We start from the raw sequence: 17271 nt of genomic DNA, 5'->3' as shown, positions 1-17271 counted from the left end.
ATAATGTCTGGCTTAAAATTAAAATGAGATGCATCGGGAGGAAAAAATATTTATGAGGGTGCACTTGTTCTTGTGGGATTCATGTGGTCTCTAAGTGTTCTCACTCGGTTATTCTCATTATTCTCATTATGAAGTGACTGATTATCTTCTTCGGCCATATTTTCTGAAAATGATGAGGATACCCTACAAAGTCCACCACTTAATGTACGTCACCAAACTCTCATGCACATGTAAGAAAAGAATAGAAGGAAGAAAAGAAAAGAAAGAGAAACAAAACAAAACAAAACAAACAAAAGTTAGATAAAATGAAAAGTGAAAAGAGAAAATAAAATAAATATTATAATTTATACAAGAATTTACCTCACCGGCAACGGCGCCAAAAACTTGACACGACCAAAAGATTGATGTCTTCTTCTAAGTGCAGGAGTGTCGAAGTAATAAATAACCCAGCAAGACCGGGGTCGAACCAAATGGAGGTTAACTATATAAATTATAAACAACAATAACAACAACAACAATAATAATAAGTTAAAGAGAGTTTTGAGATGTGATATTGATGTAAGGATTAAACAAGGATAAAATAATTGTCAAGATTAGAGGATCCACTAATGGTATTTCAAACAAGTATAGTATAAACTCTTTTTATTACTCAACTGGAAACCACACACAAAGGAGGTTCCAATCAGATTATAAATTGTTAACATGATTACATTAGTTATCTTATTCGAATAATGCTAATACTTGTAAATGTTGTTAGGCATTCATGATTATAACTTATGTTAACAACAAATCAAGTTCCTTTCATAGCACATGTATCGGTTATACCATACAGTTGGGCTATGAAAGTGTCAAGTATTTGTTGTACCAAGGGTTATACAACATAAATCTAGATTAACCATTTAACAAGCAAAGTATTAAAAGTGAACAAGATAACAACTATAAAACATGTTAGTATCAAACATTAAGGTCCATGTTGAGTTTATATTATACTTATTCTTACACCATTAGTGTAACCTTTTCACCTTGACATGATAAACTTAGCTAAACATAATGAAAGAGAGAAACATAAATAAACAAGGAAAGGAAATGAAAAGCATAAGCAAGAGATTAATATAAGCAAAACTTAAGCATTGCAAAATATAAAGAGAGAGCAAGAGAATGATCTTGATCAGAAAACCAGGATGCCTAAATACATGGCAAATGCCTCTTTTTATAGGCCAAAATTCAGAATTATTGATTTGTTGACTAATTGTTGAGTGGGTGGCCACATCTTGACTTGGTGACAATCCTTATCTTCTTGTCTGCCAAAAATGTCATTGATAACATCATAATTTGAACAGACTTAAATCATGAAAGTTCTAGGAAATTGTCTTAGCTTTTCAGAAAAAAAAAGTTGAGGTCATTTGGACTTCTAGAACTCAAGATATGGGCTGAACACTGAACAGTGTCTGGGCTGCAGGACAGATTCAGACTTCTCCGTTGTTGCTACAATTTGGACTTGAAAACGGCCTTTTTAAATCTTGGACTCCTATGAAACTTTTAGGCCTATGTCTTAGCTTTCCATCCATATAAGGCAGATCTAAATCCAATATCTACAGCTCCAGATATGACCCAATGACCGAACAGTGTTCCAGTTTGGACTGAACCAGCATCTCTTTTCTAAGTTTGGCCCTCTCTTTGTCCTTTCAATTTCCGTACTTAAACTCATCAATCAATCCTTTCATTTATGTGATAGGCCTATATTTAAGATGAACATTTACCATAAATTAAAGGTATCTTATGGTATCAGACTTGTTATTATAAAACATGCTTTAGTTAAGAAGTTATTGATACTTCAAGTGCAAAATGATGATATAAAACCTTGATAAAAATGCACTTTTAAGTACTAATCAATTTTTATATCTTGTACTATTTTTATTTTAAATGAATTATTTATAACATAGCATAAATTTGAGTGGGATAGTGCGGACAACAATGTTGTGAGGAGGATATGGGAGAATCACGCGACAACTAGGTAACATCGAAAATAATATTTATTTTGTTTTATAATTTTATGTTCTAAATTCTAATTTGTTACTATGGAAGTAGGTTGCGTGATTTTTGGTATAACACAAAAAAAATCAAAAAGGTATGCCAGAGATAACGGTCTTGAAGGATGGAATGAGGTGGCGGTTTGGCGAGAATTCAAACCGCCATTCATCTCGGGGGATATATGGACGACATATATTTAGCACGTGACATCTGAGCGGTTCTCACAAGGCTTACAGTACGATGCTGACAACCAGAACCTTTTTTCTCCTTACAGGCTACGTCTCTTGGACGTGAGCCGAGCCCAATGGAGCTGTTTGTAGAGACGCACGTGCGAAGTCAAGACCGCAACAGTTCATGGGCAACTGTGCTCAACACTTCGTGGTATGTTCGTTCAATCATTTTATTTCGTAACTTATTGTTTTCTTGAATTGAATATGATGATTTTTTTAAAAAAAATCAGGAGACCTATAATAGCCGGTTGAGGGAGAGATATGGGGACGATCATTCGACCCATCCGGATTTCGATTCGGATTTATGGATAGAGGTAGGATCGTCTAGTGGACCCGATAAAAATCAGGTCTACGGGCTCTCCAACACTACGACCAAAAACTTGCGGACGACCCGTAGTGTCTCAACTGTTGGGAGCTCTCCATCAGTATCGAGCACCTAGTTTGAGGAGTTCATGGTCTTGAAACAATAATATAATAGCCGGTTGAGGGAGAGATATAGGGACGATCCTTCGACCCATTCAGATTTCGATCCGAATTTGTGGATGGAGGTAGGATCGTCTGATGGACCCGATAAAAATCGGGTTTATGGGCTCTCCAACACTACGGCCAAAAACTTGCGGACGACCCGTAGTGTCTCAGCTGTTGGGAGCTGTCCATCAGTATCGAGCGCCAAGTCTGAGGAGTTCATGGCCTTGAAACAACAATATGAACGACTCTTGATGGATTATGATCAGCTCCGTCAAATGGTCATGGACATTAGATCAAGGATGGGTGATGATACATGTGCATCCCTTTTTTGGTCGTACGGTCCCGGAAACAACCAGCCTCCTCCTCCTCCAGCCCCGCCGTTATTCTAGTTTAATTTTGTTTTTGAAACACATTAAATTTGTAATGAATATTTGGATGAATATTATTTTACATTATTTTTATATTTTAATGTTTAATACAATTTTATTTGGTTATTTATTTGGTTAATTAGTTTTTTTCTATTAATAAATAATTTTTTAAAAAATATTTTAAATAAATATCGACGACCTTATCGACGAAACCATTCCGTCGGTATTTTACGAGAGTTGCAAAAAAATTACCACCCATGCCACAATCACTGACGGACTATATCCGTTGGTATGTGACAGAGAGTTCTGAAATATTTATTGTTCATGCCACAATCACCGATGGCCATTCCGTCGGTGATTACCGTTGAAAATACAGACATAATTATTTCGTCGGTAAAGTTCTCGCGGGAATTGTTTTTTTTGCGCACTTAGCTGTCGGTAAGACCATCGGTGTTTGGTTTTTTTATTTCTGACAGAATTAGCGACGGAACGGGAAATTACCGACGATCAATATTCCGACGGACGTATTCCGTCGGTAAAAATTTTACCAACGAATTGCATGTCTTACACCGATGGAATGAATCTGTCAGTAAAACTGTTTTATGGTGTAGTGTTAATACTACTAATTATACAAATGGAACTTAATTAGGGCTAAATTTGTTCGAACTTTCAAGAGTATGCATGCTAGTCCTTTCTCTAACCTTCTTCTCCCTCACTTACCTATCCATTCTTGATGAATTGGATGCGAATCTCAACACAATCAGAGAAAGGTCCCAATTGGATAAATCCAACTCCTTTCTACAACTCAGCACATATGCCTCCATGCAAAGGAAATTGATCAAAATGCACTTTAATACATAGATCATCAAACTTTGGATAGAAGTTACAGAACAATTTGCATGTGTAAGATAACATATTGTCATTATTTTGATAATGTGAAACAACCGTACAAAGGGCACGTCTCTATCTTCCGTATGAAAGATTCTTCATCTATATCGTGCAATTACTTTCCGTGTGGTGTCACTTCTATTTGTGTCATGTATCAATCGATCAGTGATTTTAGAAACCGTCCGAAATATCTAGCAGAACATTCTTCTTTTGCTTCGCAATCAAATCTTTTTCTCTTTGCTACCATTGCCAATCCACCCAAAACCTTCAAATTTAACCCTATATATACGAGTCTCATGATATCAAGCACCTCACAACCAAAAAACTTAACTGTCCATCACAATATTCCTTACTAGCTACCTACATCATTTGTTTCTCTCCTGCTCGATCGGTTTTGAGACTTCTAGCTAGCTTGTAATTAAAATAACTCGCTAAGTCATTGGCATTAGTTTCTTGCTCGTTGATTTGGAAATGGAGAGGGTGACAAATTTGGCATCCGAGAGACCAGTTGTGATCTTCAGCAAGAGCACTTGCTGTATGTGCCACACCATCAAGACTCTCTTCAATGAGTTTGGGGTGAACGTGGCTGTCCATGAGCTCGATGAGATGCCTAGAGGAAGGGAAATTGAGCAAGCACTCTCAAGGTTTGGATGCCCAACATTGCCTGCCGTGTTCATTGGTGGTGAACTTGTGGGTGGAGCCAATGAGGTGATGAGCCTTCACCTTAATCGTTCCTTAATCCCAATGCTTCAACGTGCTGGCGCGTTATGGGTTTGATCCATCGATGAACTAGCTTAGCTACGCATCAGGCACTAACCAAATAAATTATGAAACATGTTCTGGTTACTCATAACATACATATATGCTCATGCATGAATATATCTATATATATAAAATAGCTTGCAATAATGTTATAAATCATACTATAGGTGCCGGATGTGTAATTAAGTATATCGAGTATTAGCTACTATATGTAGTTTGTGCTGAGAGCTAGTTTACGTACTTCTACTCCTTTTTGTAATGTAATGCTACTATTATATATGTGCTTTTTGGCTAATAAAACCGCAGTTTGCTTAAATTTAAAGATATGAATGCCTTTTGTTCTAAAATGTTTTCTTCTTTTTTTGATGAATGTGATCAATATTATTAATAAAAATATTTAAATGAGGCCTTGGCCATATGTATAAGACCAATACGGCCAGAGGAAGAAGAACAAACATCAAGGAACTGATACTAAAATTAATTTCCAGCAACAGAAACCAAGACATTCAAATGCCAGCAAAAGGACTAGATCTTGATCCTGTTAATTTACCTACGCTAAATGTTACATGAATTAATCTTAATGCAATTAATGATGTGGTAATTAATGAGAACCATTCCGTCGCTAATATCCTGCAATCTTATAGTGAGAGGGTGAAATGACCTAGCAAACTAGTTTTTTTTTAGCTAGACCTTGAGGGTTTCATCGTCATAAAGCCTGATCTGGCCTGACCAATCAATTCGATCATGAGTCTGGCTTGTTGTTTACAGTAAAAAAAAATTTTGTATCCAACCAATAGCTAGAGTCTTGGATCAGATTAGATCCCGAGCCAGGTCATAAATCTATATACTCTTTGTTTCCCCTCAATGATGTAATACAAGGGCTTAATTCGTACGTACTTTGAAGAGAGTGTTGAAGGTTTGGATATTGTTCTCTTCATTCATGTGTTCGGTATCTTACTCTCATACCCTGAGGGACGCTAATCACATGGCCGATGTTCCCGCGAAACAAGGTGTCAGCAGATATGGTGAGTTTGTGGCATGGCTGTGATAGGGCGGGTTATCTTTTGATGGAAAAAGATGCGACTCAACCCTTTAGAAACAGACTTTGTGATTGATCTGCAGATGCCAATTGCAGGGGGGTGGAGTTTGGGTTGCATAACCGTGGTTTTCTGTTCTCCATGTTTGATTTCAGAGTAGGGGAGTCCAGGTATTACTCTGTTTTGCTTCCTTCCACCCCCTGGGTTTGCTTGTTCTGCAAATTCCAGGCTTTTTGTATGTTGCATATAAAGTTTGTATGTGTTCTGGGAGCTACCTTTGGGTGCTTCTGCGCATTGGACATGGTGGATAGTTGGGGTTCTGATTGTTCATGATATATGCTGGGGCCGGAAACTATGAGGCTTGTGTTTGTGCTCATTACCGCTGCGGGGGAATGTATTGATTTATTTCTTTGCAGGAAACATTTCTGTTGGATGATAAGGAGAAAACAATGGAAGGCGATGGCTATGTTATTGCTAGAATATGCAGCATAGTGATCGTTATTTTGATTGGTTCCTCCCGTAACCATTTTCCTTTATCTTCTCTGCTCTGTCCGACCATTTGGGTTGGTTTTTGCCTTCATTAGGCTTTATCTTTGTGGCTTATCCAGAGAAAAAAGGTTTGGATATTGTTCTACCCACTTGTGCTATTCATTTTCTCTGCAAAATGCGTTGTCGGGGCTCTTAATTAATTAATTAATTAATTTACATGCATGAGAATGTGGTTATAATTATTTTTTATTTTTAAATATATTTTAAAATTTTTAAAAATATAAAAACAAACAAACTGATTACAGCCTCAATCAAATTGACACAGACGCAGATACGCTTACTGGGCTTTGCGACGTTGAAATTTTCTCATGAAAGACGAAGTCTTCATTCTCGGGTATATTTGTTTGTCTTTGAAGGGTTTCATGAGTTAATTGCGTGAATAGAAGACTTTTTCCCTCTATATATATATATATATATATATATATATATATATATATATATATAATTAACCAACATATTATATATTTAAATATCATTTATGAATATTCATACATACAAAATATACATATATTTTTATTTTTGTTACATTATGCTTTTTAATATGTTTTTAGTTTATTTGAGCTTATTAAAAATTATTTTTATAAGTTTGGCATGCCTAAGAGACTTTGTGAATTAATTATTTAAAGATAAGAAATTCAGTATTTTCTTTACGTTTATGACTTGGTTTCTTGTGGCAGGCTTTTCACCATGTTAGAATTTTGTAATTTAAATGTGAGCCGAATCAAAGTTAAAGTACTTATATAAAGCTTTCTAGGGAGGTATTATGAGCAGAAATCCAAGTTTGTTTGGACCTTTAATCAGACCTGCAAAATCGAGTAGAAATCCCCCTTGCAGCAAGACTCTCTACTTTAACAATACTGATTTAAACAGGCATATCTTGAGCCTCGGATATCAAAATCATGTGATTCAAAAGTCCAAAATCATCTACACATCCAGGAATACAACATTTATAAAGGATGTCAGGTCAAATAAAATTGTTTTGAAGGTAAAAATCTAGACGCAAGCTTAAGGATGAGATTGATCTCCTGATTTGATGAGGAAACTAACAGTGTCGAGTCTCCCATTACAGCTAAGAGTCTGACATATAAACTATCATAACTCATTTTTGGGTTACTCCCCAAATTTAATTTTTTTCTTCCAAAAAATAAAAAAATATATATTCGGACGAAAAAAACAAAAACAAATCTAAAAAAAAATAATAGTAGTGATCAAAGGATGCCAAAGCACCCAGAAAATGACTAAAAACTAGTTGAGGAGGTTTTAAAATATAAAAATTAAAATTTGGCAGTATTTTGTTGACTAATGAGAGCCCTGTTGACAAAAAAAATTCAATTTGAGGAAGAAAAGTCCAAAATTAGATGTTTATGGACTCAATTAAATTTTATTGAAGGTTTAATTGAATTTATGGAGGGTTTGATTGCAAGAAAAAATAATTTTGAATTCAATTTGTGCTTTAATTGGAAGAAATTAAAGTTCTAGAGTCAAATTATAATTTTTTTTAGAGTTAATTTGGTCATATCAGGGGCTTAATTGCATAAATATTGAAGTTTGACGGCCAATTAAGGACTTAATTGAAGAAATTTGAAACCAAGGACCAAAATGAAAAAAAGCGCGCAAATTGAAGGCTTGAGTTTGCATCTAACATGTTTTGGCGCTAGTTTCCATTTAAATGAAACGGCGCGTTTTGGGAAAAACGGCGTTGTTTCATACATTTTTTTTAAAAAAAAAGCAAAAACGGTGTCGTTTTGAATGGCACCATATGTTTTCTTCTTCCCTTAGACACGGAGAGAACAAGGGAAGAAGAAGACTTTTCTCCCTTGCTTTGCGCGCTCCCTCTTTTTTCGAAACCACCAAAAAGACGCCGACAAAACTCCCCACTTGCTTGCCACATGGTGGAAGAAAAGGGGATGCACCCCTAGGGCGGTTCTGGGGCGGCTGCACAGTGGCCGGCCCGACCACCCTACCCCTTTGGCAGGGGTAGTAGGGGTCTTCCCCCCTCTAGTTTTACCTATAAATACAAAGGGGGGCAGAAGCAAGAAAGAAAAAAGAGGGGGAAGGAGCATAACAGAAGAGGGAAGGAGCTGAAGACCAAAAGAAAAAAGAAGAAAAAAACAAAGAAGAAAAAAAAAACGCAGAGAAGCAGAGGAGAGAAGAGAGAAAGACCGCTGCCTGGAGCCGCCACCGCCAGCATCACCGCCACCAGTTAGCACCACCGTGAGCCTCCACAGGTCAGTTCCCCCGCCTCTCTCTTCTTCCTTCTTCTCCTTCGCTGCCAGCCTCCACTGTTCATATAGCATGTGAACAATGGAGAGCCACTGTTCATGGCCAGGCCAATTCTAGCCCAGCCCGAATAGTTGGGCCCAGCTCAAATAGCTAGGTCTGGCCCAAAAAATTCTTTTTTTGAAATTGTAATTTTCCGTGTATTTTTCTACTAAATTTTGTTGAATATTGGTTTGTATTTTTATACCGTAAAAATACAAATCCGGTATTGAAATACCCGGTTTTCATCAAAACATAAAAAAAAATATTTTTGTCCCTCAAAGCTAAAAATCATATTATATTTTCATATAACAAAGAAAACTTCAAAAAATATGTTTTAGCATGCATTTTGGCTTTAATAACCAGTTTATTAAAGTCACGAGAATTTGGCCAATATTTCAAAAATTTTAAAAAAATATTTTGTTTTGTTTTAGTATCAGAGATTACAAATTTATACGTAAAACGTATTCCCGATATTAAAAAGGTATTTCTTTTGACGACATAGAACAATTGGTTTTACCCGATAAGATAAGGATCTCCTTACAGAGAATGACTTTTCTTAAACCGTAGACAGACCGACAATTAGAAACCACAACAAGACCTTAGCTTTTATCAGACAACAAAACAATACAGCTTACCTTAGGTAGGGCATAGTTGGGGTGCTAATACCTTCCTTTTACGCAACCAGTTTTCGTACCCCATCTCTGAGACCAGTTAGGGTTCCTAGTGACCAAAATACTAGGTGACGACTCTCATTTCATATTTTAGAACAAGGTATTTCTTTTGACGACATAGAACAATTGGTTTTACCCGATAAGATAAGGATCTCCTTACAGATGAGGACTTTTCTTAAACTATAGACAGACCGACAATTAGAAACCACAACAAGACCTTAGATTTTATCAGACAACAAAACAATACAGCTTACCTCAGGTAGGGTGTAGTTGGGGTGCTAATACCTTCCTTTTATGCAACCAGTCTCCGTACCCCATCTCTGAGACCAGTTAGGGTTCCTAGTGACCAAAATACTAGGTGACGACTCTCATTCCATATTTTACTAATAAGAGACAAGAATTCCTTATCTCTCTATATTTGTCATATAGACTTACATATACCTTTAAGGGTGGATGATCGCCATGACGCCGCACACGTGCGACAAAATGGCGACTTCACTAGGGACTTTGTGGACTAAGCATTGTTTTTGTCTGATAATTCTGTTGTTTGGTTTATGTGTTTTTTGTTAATATGCCTTTTATTTATTTTCTTGCACGCTTTAATTTCTATACATATTTGTTCATGCCACTGTATATAATTGTCTCATGCATCACATGCTTTAATTTTTGGAAAGCACACACAAGCCTCTAAGTTAGGAGGGGGATTAGCGATCTGCCCTATGACTATTGGTTAGGGTTCAGATACGTGAAACACCCAACTCATATCTGAGTGCCTGCTTGGTAATGGTAGGCATACGTGCCTTAACTATTCCTTGCAACGCCCCCACACTGTCTTTACGAAGACCGTCACTAGGCAAATATGAGACCATTTTTTGAGACCAGGTAGAAAGCCTATCCATCATGTAATGGCCCAAAACCTATCCTTAGAGTATGAGCTCCCTAAATGTGCATGTACATATATTCGCATACATTAATTCATTGTAAATAACATGCATACATACCAGGTTGAAGTATAGGTCCCCAAAAAGTCTACAACACCCGACTTCGAGCAAGAGATATGGAAGATAAAGAGCGTGCTCACCGTGATGCCCATTTTCAAGAAGAGTTGGAGTCTCTGAAAACAAGCGTAGCTCGCCTCACTAGCTTACTCGAGCAAACACTAAGAAATACCTCTGGTGAAGGTCCTTCTAACCGACCGGTCACCTTTAATCCGGCTTCTACTACAATTCAGCCTGAAGAAAGAATGAGCGAACATGGTCAAGAGCCTCAACAAAATCCAACATTTGTGCAGTCAACGACACATGCACCTACCCCAACAGTCATGGAGGCATCTGCTAACGAGTCCCATAAGGCTAAGTCATCTAATAACATTGATCAAGATTAGATAGAGGCGCTGAAAGCCAGAATCAAAGTCATTGAAGGGGTAGACTTATATGATCCAGTAAGGGCAGTAGAGAAGTGTTTGGTCCCAAATGTGGCTGTCCCGAAGAAGTTTTGTGTTCCGGAATTCATCAAATATAGTGGAACACAATGCCCCATGACTCATCTCAAGTCCTACTGTAATAAAATGGTAGAGGTAGTACATGATGAAAAACTATTGATGCACTTTTTTCAAGATAGTTTAAGTGGGGCAACATTGAGCTGGTACATGAGATTGGACAACACAAAAATCCAGAGATGGAAAGATCTGGTGGATGCTTTTGTCAAGCAGTACAAGTACAACATGGACATCGCTCCCGACAAAACCAGCTTGTCAAATATAGAGAAAAAGAAAAAAGAAAGCATAAGGGAATATGCTCAAAGATGGCGAGAATCAGCTGCTCAAGTCCGTCCTCCACTTCTGGACAAAGAGATGGTCTCTTTATTTGCAGCACCATATTACGAACATGTGATGGGTAGTTCAGCCCAGCAATTCACTAACATTATGCTAGTGTGTGAACGTAGAAAGCAAGGTGTCAAGAGTGATAGAATTTCTGCACCCACCGAGAAAAAAGGCTTCAAAAGAAAAAAGGTCAACCATGTTGAAGATGGCTACAGGGGTAGGAAAAACTCACCCCAAAACTACCACACTCCATCCCAAATTGCCAACATCAAAAAACTTGAGCCCCAAAACTTTCAAGCTAAAAGCCAAATTGGAAATTACGAAAGGGTCCAAGAACAACTACCTCCATTACCGCTACCCCTGAATGAGATGTACCAGAAGCTCTTAAGCATTGGGCATGTAGCTCCCAAACCTCTGGTACCTTTGCAGCCACCTTACCTCGGCTGGTACAAGTTAGAGCTCATTTACGAATACCATGTTGGTGTTGCCGGACATGACATCCATACTTGCAACACCTTCAAGAGAAAGCTTCTGCAATTAATCAATGCAGGGTGGGTAGCATTTGAAGACAGTCCTAATATGAACACGAACCCTCTACCTAATCATGTTTGAAGCGATGGATTAGAAATGCACTAGCAATGGAATGTTTGGGGAATCTAGAAGCATCAATGGTCCAGGTAAGGTGCGAAAGGGCAGCATACATTTTGAAGGACACAAATTCCAACCACAGTTTTTATCCCCATCATCCCAAGAACTATTATAGGGAGGCTAGCCTAAGAGGAGATTTACCAAAATGGAAGGATAAAACCTGCCCTATTATTGCCTTTTGTTTAATCATGTTGGTAATTTGGCTCATAATACCACAAGACTTCTTTGTCAAATGAGTCTTCTTGATTAATAAGATCATGTATTTTCCTGTGTTCATGACATGTTTTATTTTTTTCCAAAACTATGCATGATCTCACATGTTCACAAGAATTTTTGGGAATTCAAAGTTTAGTACAAAAAAACAGCAATGATATTGATGATTGTCCAAAACAAACGAATTCTGGATATTCAAGTGATTTCTTAGAAGGGTAACCATACACCTAGAAAACTTGAAAAACAAAAACAAAAAAACACCATGAGGTGACTCCAAAGCTGAGTTTTATTTGAATGAATAATCACTTTACATACTCATATGAAAGCAAGGCTTACCGCTCCTAAATGCATGCATTTGAGATGAAGAAAGGTCATCTTTGATAATCCTTTCACGAGGCTGAAGTATATCCTTTGTAGACTCCTTTTGAGCCTAGTAATGTTTTTTAGTAAGAACTTTGGCTAGGATCACACCCCACACTGGGGAGCAAGTGCGGGAGATATACAAAAAACCTCACCGATTGAAAATGCCCAAGCAACACTGAGGGGCATAAGAGAAAAATTTTAATGATCAAAGGCGCCCAAACAAAACTGGGGGGCAAGAAAAAAAAACCAAAGGGTCCAAAATAATTGAGCTTCTCACAAAAATAACTGATATGATGATGCTCGACCAAGTGAAGAAAGAAAAAACAAATGAAGAGCCCAAACCCAACACTAGGGGGCATGGTAGACCATTTTGGAAAGACATTCCAAAGGCAAAAGGTCAGGAAACAAGTACTAGTGATCCTTAGTCTTGAAATCCCTTAAACACCTTTTGAGCCTGCAAGTATCCTCTTTCTTCATCACCAAGAGCCCAAGCCTACATTACGTGCCTAACCAAGCCCTTTCTGATTAAAGGCAAGCAATCTGGATCGATAGGTAGTTCTTTCTCATGCGAACCAAATCATTATTCATGCAAATAAAATGAATGCTTTGAAGACCGGTTCTTTGTAACCCTCAAATTAAATCTTAAATCTTTTTTTGACCAACCAAATGTTACTTCATATTTTTCACCAAAAGCAAAACAAAAAGTTTTCATCACTTTTGAAAACCTCTCTATAGGAATCATTTGAATTTCTTCAGAACGAGTTTGCTTTAAATCGATGTCAAAATGATTTCTGTGTTTGGAATAGCTTTGAAATTCCAAAATTTCTATATGAAAACAACTCTTTATCAAACCTTCTTTCACATAGCCTCATCCCCAAACCCGAATTGAATACTTGGGGGGCATGATCAAGCTGGGGGGCAATAAAAAACACATGGTAGGGCAAGCTCTATATTTTCTTTTCTAAGAAAAATGTCGGGCAGAATTGGCAACCTTGAGATATAGGTTGGAGGGCAAAGAAGTAGGATGATATGAAGCCCTTCTCAGAGGTCAAGATCACAAGATATGACTCGAGTAAGCAAGAGCAAAAAAGCCATCGAAGTTTACTACCAACAATCCAACTTTTGAGAAAAGAAAGGCACCATGAAGAAATGGGAACCTATATTTCTCAGGTAAGTATACATGCATATCAATCATAATTGCATTTGCTTTCATCATTGGCAAATCGGTGTTACACCATCACTTTTTGGGTAGTGTGTTTTCTAACCCTACCTATTTTTTTAGTTCACCTTTGAGCCACCATCTATTGGTAGTGTGTTTTCTAAACCTACCTCCTTTTCGAGTGTGCCGTTGAGCCCTCACTTCCTTTTGAGTGCGCCTTTGAGCCCTCACTTCTCTTTTAGTGCGCCTTTGAGCCACCATCTCTTGGGTAGTGTGTTTTTAAACCTACCTCCTTTTCGAGTGCGCCATTGAGCCCTCACTTCCTTCTGAGTGCGTCTTTGAGCCCTCACTTCTTTTTTAGTGCGCCTTTGAGCCACCATCTCTTGGGTAGTGCGTTTTCTAAACTTACCTCCTTTTTTAGTGTGCCTTTGAGCCCTCACTTCCTTTTGAGTTCGCCTTTGAGCCCTCACCTCATTTCGAGGGTGGTAGTGTGTTTCTAACCCTACCTCCTTTCGAGTGCGCCTTTAAGCCCTTACTTCTTTTAGTGCGCCTTTGATCCACCATCTCTTAGGTAATGAGTTTTCTAACCTTACCTCTTCGATGTTACATCATCACTGGGTGCCTTTGTTTGCTTTTCAAAGCTTTCTTTATTCTTTCAATGTATTGTCTCATTCGTGTGCTAGCCTTCCACTCAGATGTAAGTGCAGTGCTTATCGTAGGCTGTCTGCGATGATATCTGCTCTCATTGCTTACGAAGCATCATCGTGCCCCCCAAGTGCGGTGTTGCTTAATTCATCATGAATGAGCTTAACCAATCATTCATCTTCTGGATTCTCCTGAGAAATTGTTTTCTCATTGATTGTGCATATCATGTCAACACTCATCAAGAGGTTTTCTAGTGTTTTAACCTCATTTTAGATTGTCAATCAGTCATGGACTTGCCCCCAGTTGAAATAATACTCTTCAAGTATATGTTATCATCAATCTTCTTGGAAACTATCCAATCGTCCAGACATGCATCTCATAGCTTGCAGTAAAAGGCTCATGGTTGTATGCTTAGTGTTCTTTTCAACAAATTCCCCTCAACTCATCTAATCAGATTGTGAAAAGAAATATCTTGGCCTCATTAATGATGTTGCTTTTATCACCCATACTTAGGCGGTGAAGCGTGTCTTTAGCCAGATGACGATATGAAGATGTCCTTCCAGTGCAGCATTGTCCCACAATCAGTCTTAGTGGTGTGCGTCCTTCTGACATTCATTCAAAAGCAATTATATGATAACATCTGTTATAGCCATGTTTCAATGGATAACCCAAAATGAAGATACGAAGTTGTCCCTCAAGTGCAGCATTGTTTTCAATTGTTGTTGGAGTTCACTAGATCATGGAATGTTTTTGAACAATATTGCCCCCGGTGTGATCTGAATGTGCTCATTCATTGATTATCTTTTTTTTACCACATTGTCCTCCGTTCACCGATTCTTCATTTAATCATCTTTCTTTGCCCCTTAGCTGATCCAACTACTACTTGTTTTTCCTTTTTAGGGTCCATTGTATTGCCCCTAGGTGGCTCAACTTTTCAAGGAGTGTTGAGAAGAGTTGATGTCATTTCTGTCAAGGATTTCGCAGACTCAATCGATGTTTTGTCTGACAATCTTCCTTCTGGAATCAACTCTCACATTTCAAAGATCATGTCTATTCAAGTCTAGTTTGTTGAAATGAAATCAGAGATGTCTTTGTTTGAAAAAGATCTTTTTGAAAAATCAAGCTTTTTGGTCAAAGACCCAACACATGTTTTTCAAAATATATAGTCCTTTGATTGTAATGTATTTTGGAAATAGAAATTGACCCGTTGTAAGATTAAAAATGGCTTTTTCATGGTTCTTTGTATCCATTTTGGACTCTGATTTGGGTGCCTCTTTTGATGGTTTGTGATGAGATGACCTTCTGTATATATTTCAAAAAAACAAAATGCTCAAGTCAAAACTTAAGACTTTATCAAAAAAAAGATTGTTTCCCTTTTTTAGCATCAATTTTATCAACATGCATAATAACCAGTAGCTTAATCCATGAAGCCACGACCCTTATGGAAAAACTCTTTCAGTTTTGAGACTGCCATTTATCGGTTCAAATTGCTTACTTGATCAAAAGGGGCTTTTAGAAGCACGTAATGTAGGCTATGGTTCATGGCTATGGTTAATGGCTATGAAGGAAAGGAAGTTCACAGGCTCAAAAGGTGTTTTGAGAGTTTTAAAGATCTAGGATCAACATCAACTATTCATAAATCTCTTTTTATTGTTGTTTTTGCAGAGGAATGACATAAAGTCATGTTAAGGATAAAATCAAAAGTCTCTTAACATGGGTCTTAATCTATTTTCTTGATGAATGACCAATCTAGATCATTTTGAAGACATTATAGACTTCATCATAGATACCAAAAGTTATGCTTTATAGCTCAGTATTTTTTTCTTTGGTGTTTGTTGTGTCTAATAACTATGACATGATTAATGACAGCACCCATCTTCACTACTTGGTTTGGATGATAATGGAAGACCAACATCGGTATTTTCTGCCCCCCAGTCTATGTCTCTTTTTCTTTAGCCTTTTTTGAATGTTGGACTTTTATTCTTAACCTTCTTTTCTCTATTGATTCTATCGGTGTCTTCAAAATATCTTTTATTTGCCCCCAGTGTGGGATGTGATCCTAGTCAGGGTTTCTTTGAAAAAAATATTCTATCAGGCTCAAATGGGGACCACAAGGGATATAATTTTTAGAAAGCGAAGGAATAACAAAGATGATCTTTTCTCATTTCAAGCAAGGTTAGTTAAAATCGATAAATTTTGACCTCATCCAGTGTAATGATTTGGATTTGTAAGAATCATGATTCACGAGTCCATAACTACTGAATCCACTACATGTCATTATGCATACTGCTAAAACTTAGCTACATGATGTATGGTTCAGTTTCATGTGTGAGTTCAAAAATTTGTTTGGCCACCTCATGTTATTTTAACGAGCATCGAGTCAGTTCTGGGATCAAAACACTTTTAATCATTAAGGATTGATTAGCCTTAATCGTATGTTGGAGTTTGATCAAAATGTTTTGTCAAAATACCATTTGAAAGATACATCTCATGATTTCAAGACAATAATAAGACAAAGCATAATTCATTAAATATATGTGATGCATCAACGATATATGAAAGCATATCGCAGCAAAATACAAATGCTCATTCTCTCGATAGTTGCATAGCGTTTACGCCTTTGTCAGCATTTTGCAAGCTATTAGTCATTGTTGAAGATAGAGGTAACTATGTGGTAGGTACCACCACTCTTCACAAACTCAATCTGCCCCTTGCTTACCAGCTTCCGGACTTGATACATGAAATTTTTACAGTTTTCAATTGAATGGCCCAGGACCTCGTTATGATTGTTGCTACCCAATTTTTGACCCATGTTTTGATAAATTTTTAGAAAAAAATCCAAAAATAGTGAAAAACAACAAAAATCCAAAAAAAGATGTTTTTTAATATATTTGCATCATTTTTAGCATTTTTAGCATCGTCTCAAAAGAATTTAAATTTTCAAAGATCTTTGGAACGCGTTCAACTTTTAACATGTCATTTTTAAAATCATTGATTTTCCTTATTGAGTCGATGTTGATATTGCTCGTTTTAAAAAAAATACAAAAAAATTAGAAAAATCAAAATTTACAAAAAAAGAAGTTGAGGGACCAAGTTTGAGACCTAGCAACATTTTTTCCTATAAATAGTAGCCTTCAACACACACAAAAGAGGGG

General features: G+C 37.2%; 3 protein-coding genes across 3 annotated transcripts in view; all 3 read left to right on the top strand.

Annotated features, from left to right (window-relative positions):
- LOC112325098 (monothiol glutaredoxin-S2) overlaps positions 1 to 5073 on the top strand; it is a 52417-nt gene extending 47344 nt beyond the window's left edge. Inside the window, exon 2 of the mRNA XM_052454915.1 lies at positions 4915 to 5073. The gene's annotated coding sequence lies outside the window, so the exon portion shown is untranslated. The remainder of the gene's footprint in view (positions 1 to 4914) is intronic.
- On the top strand, positions 4228 to 5073 carry LOC18101857 (monothiol glutaredoxin-S2). Its single transcript, XM_006380137.3, has one exon. The coding sequence runs from the start codon at positions 4457 to 4459 to the stop codon at positions 4760 to 4762; it is 306 nt and encodes a 101-aa protein (XP_006380199.2). The 5' UTR covers positions 4228 to 4456; the 3' UTR covers positions 4763 to 5073.
- Positions 5074 to 10323: 5250 nt separating this feature from the next.
- On the top strand, positions 10324 to 11700 carry LOC112328492 (uncharacterized). The gene is made up of 2 exons (XM_024607563.1): positions 10324 to 10617; positions 10651 to 11700. The coding sequence occupies exons 1-2, from the start codon at positions 10324 to 10326 to the stop codon at positions 11698 to 11700; spliced, it is 1344 nt and encodes a 447-aa protein (XP_024463331.1).
- Positions 11701 to 17271: the final 5571 nt, after the last annotated feature.

Source organism: Populus trichocarpa, chromosome 8 (assembly GCF_000002775.5).
Source record: "Populus trichocarpa isolate Nisqually-1 chromosome 8, P.trichocarpa_v4.1, whole genome shotgun sequence".
In the NCBI taxonomy this organism is placed as follows: domain Eukaryota; kingdom Viridiplantae; phylum Streptophyta; class Magnoliopsida; order Malpighiales; family Salicaceae; genus Populus; species Populus trichocarpa.
This window is presented reverse-complemented; position numbering and strand designations above follow the sequence as displayed.

Coding starts and splice junctions, on each gene's coding strand:
- LOC18101857 (XM_006380137.3), top strand. CDS start 4,457: ATGGAGAGGGTGACAAATTTGGCATCCGAGAGACCAGTTGTGATCTTC.
- LOC112328492 (XM_024607563.1), top strand. CDS start 10,324: ATGGAAGATAAAGAGCGTGCTCACCGTGATGCCCATTTTCAAGAAGAG. Junction 10,618..10,650: donor CTGCTAACGAGTCCCATAAG/GCTAAGTCATCT, acceptor GATCAAGATTAG/ATAGAGGCGCTGAAAGCCAG.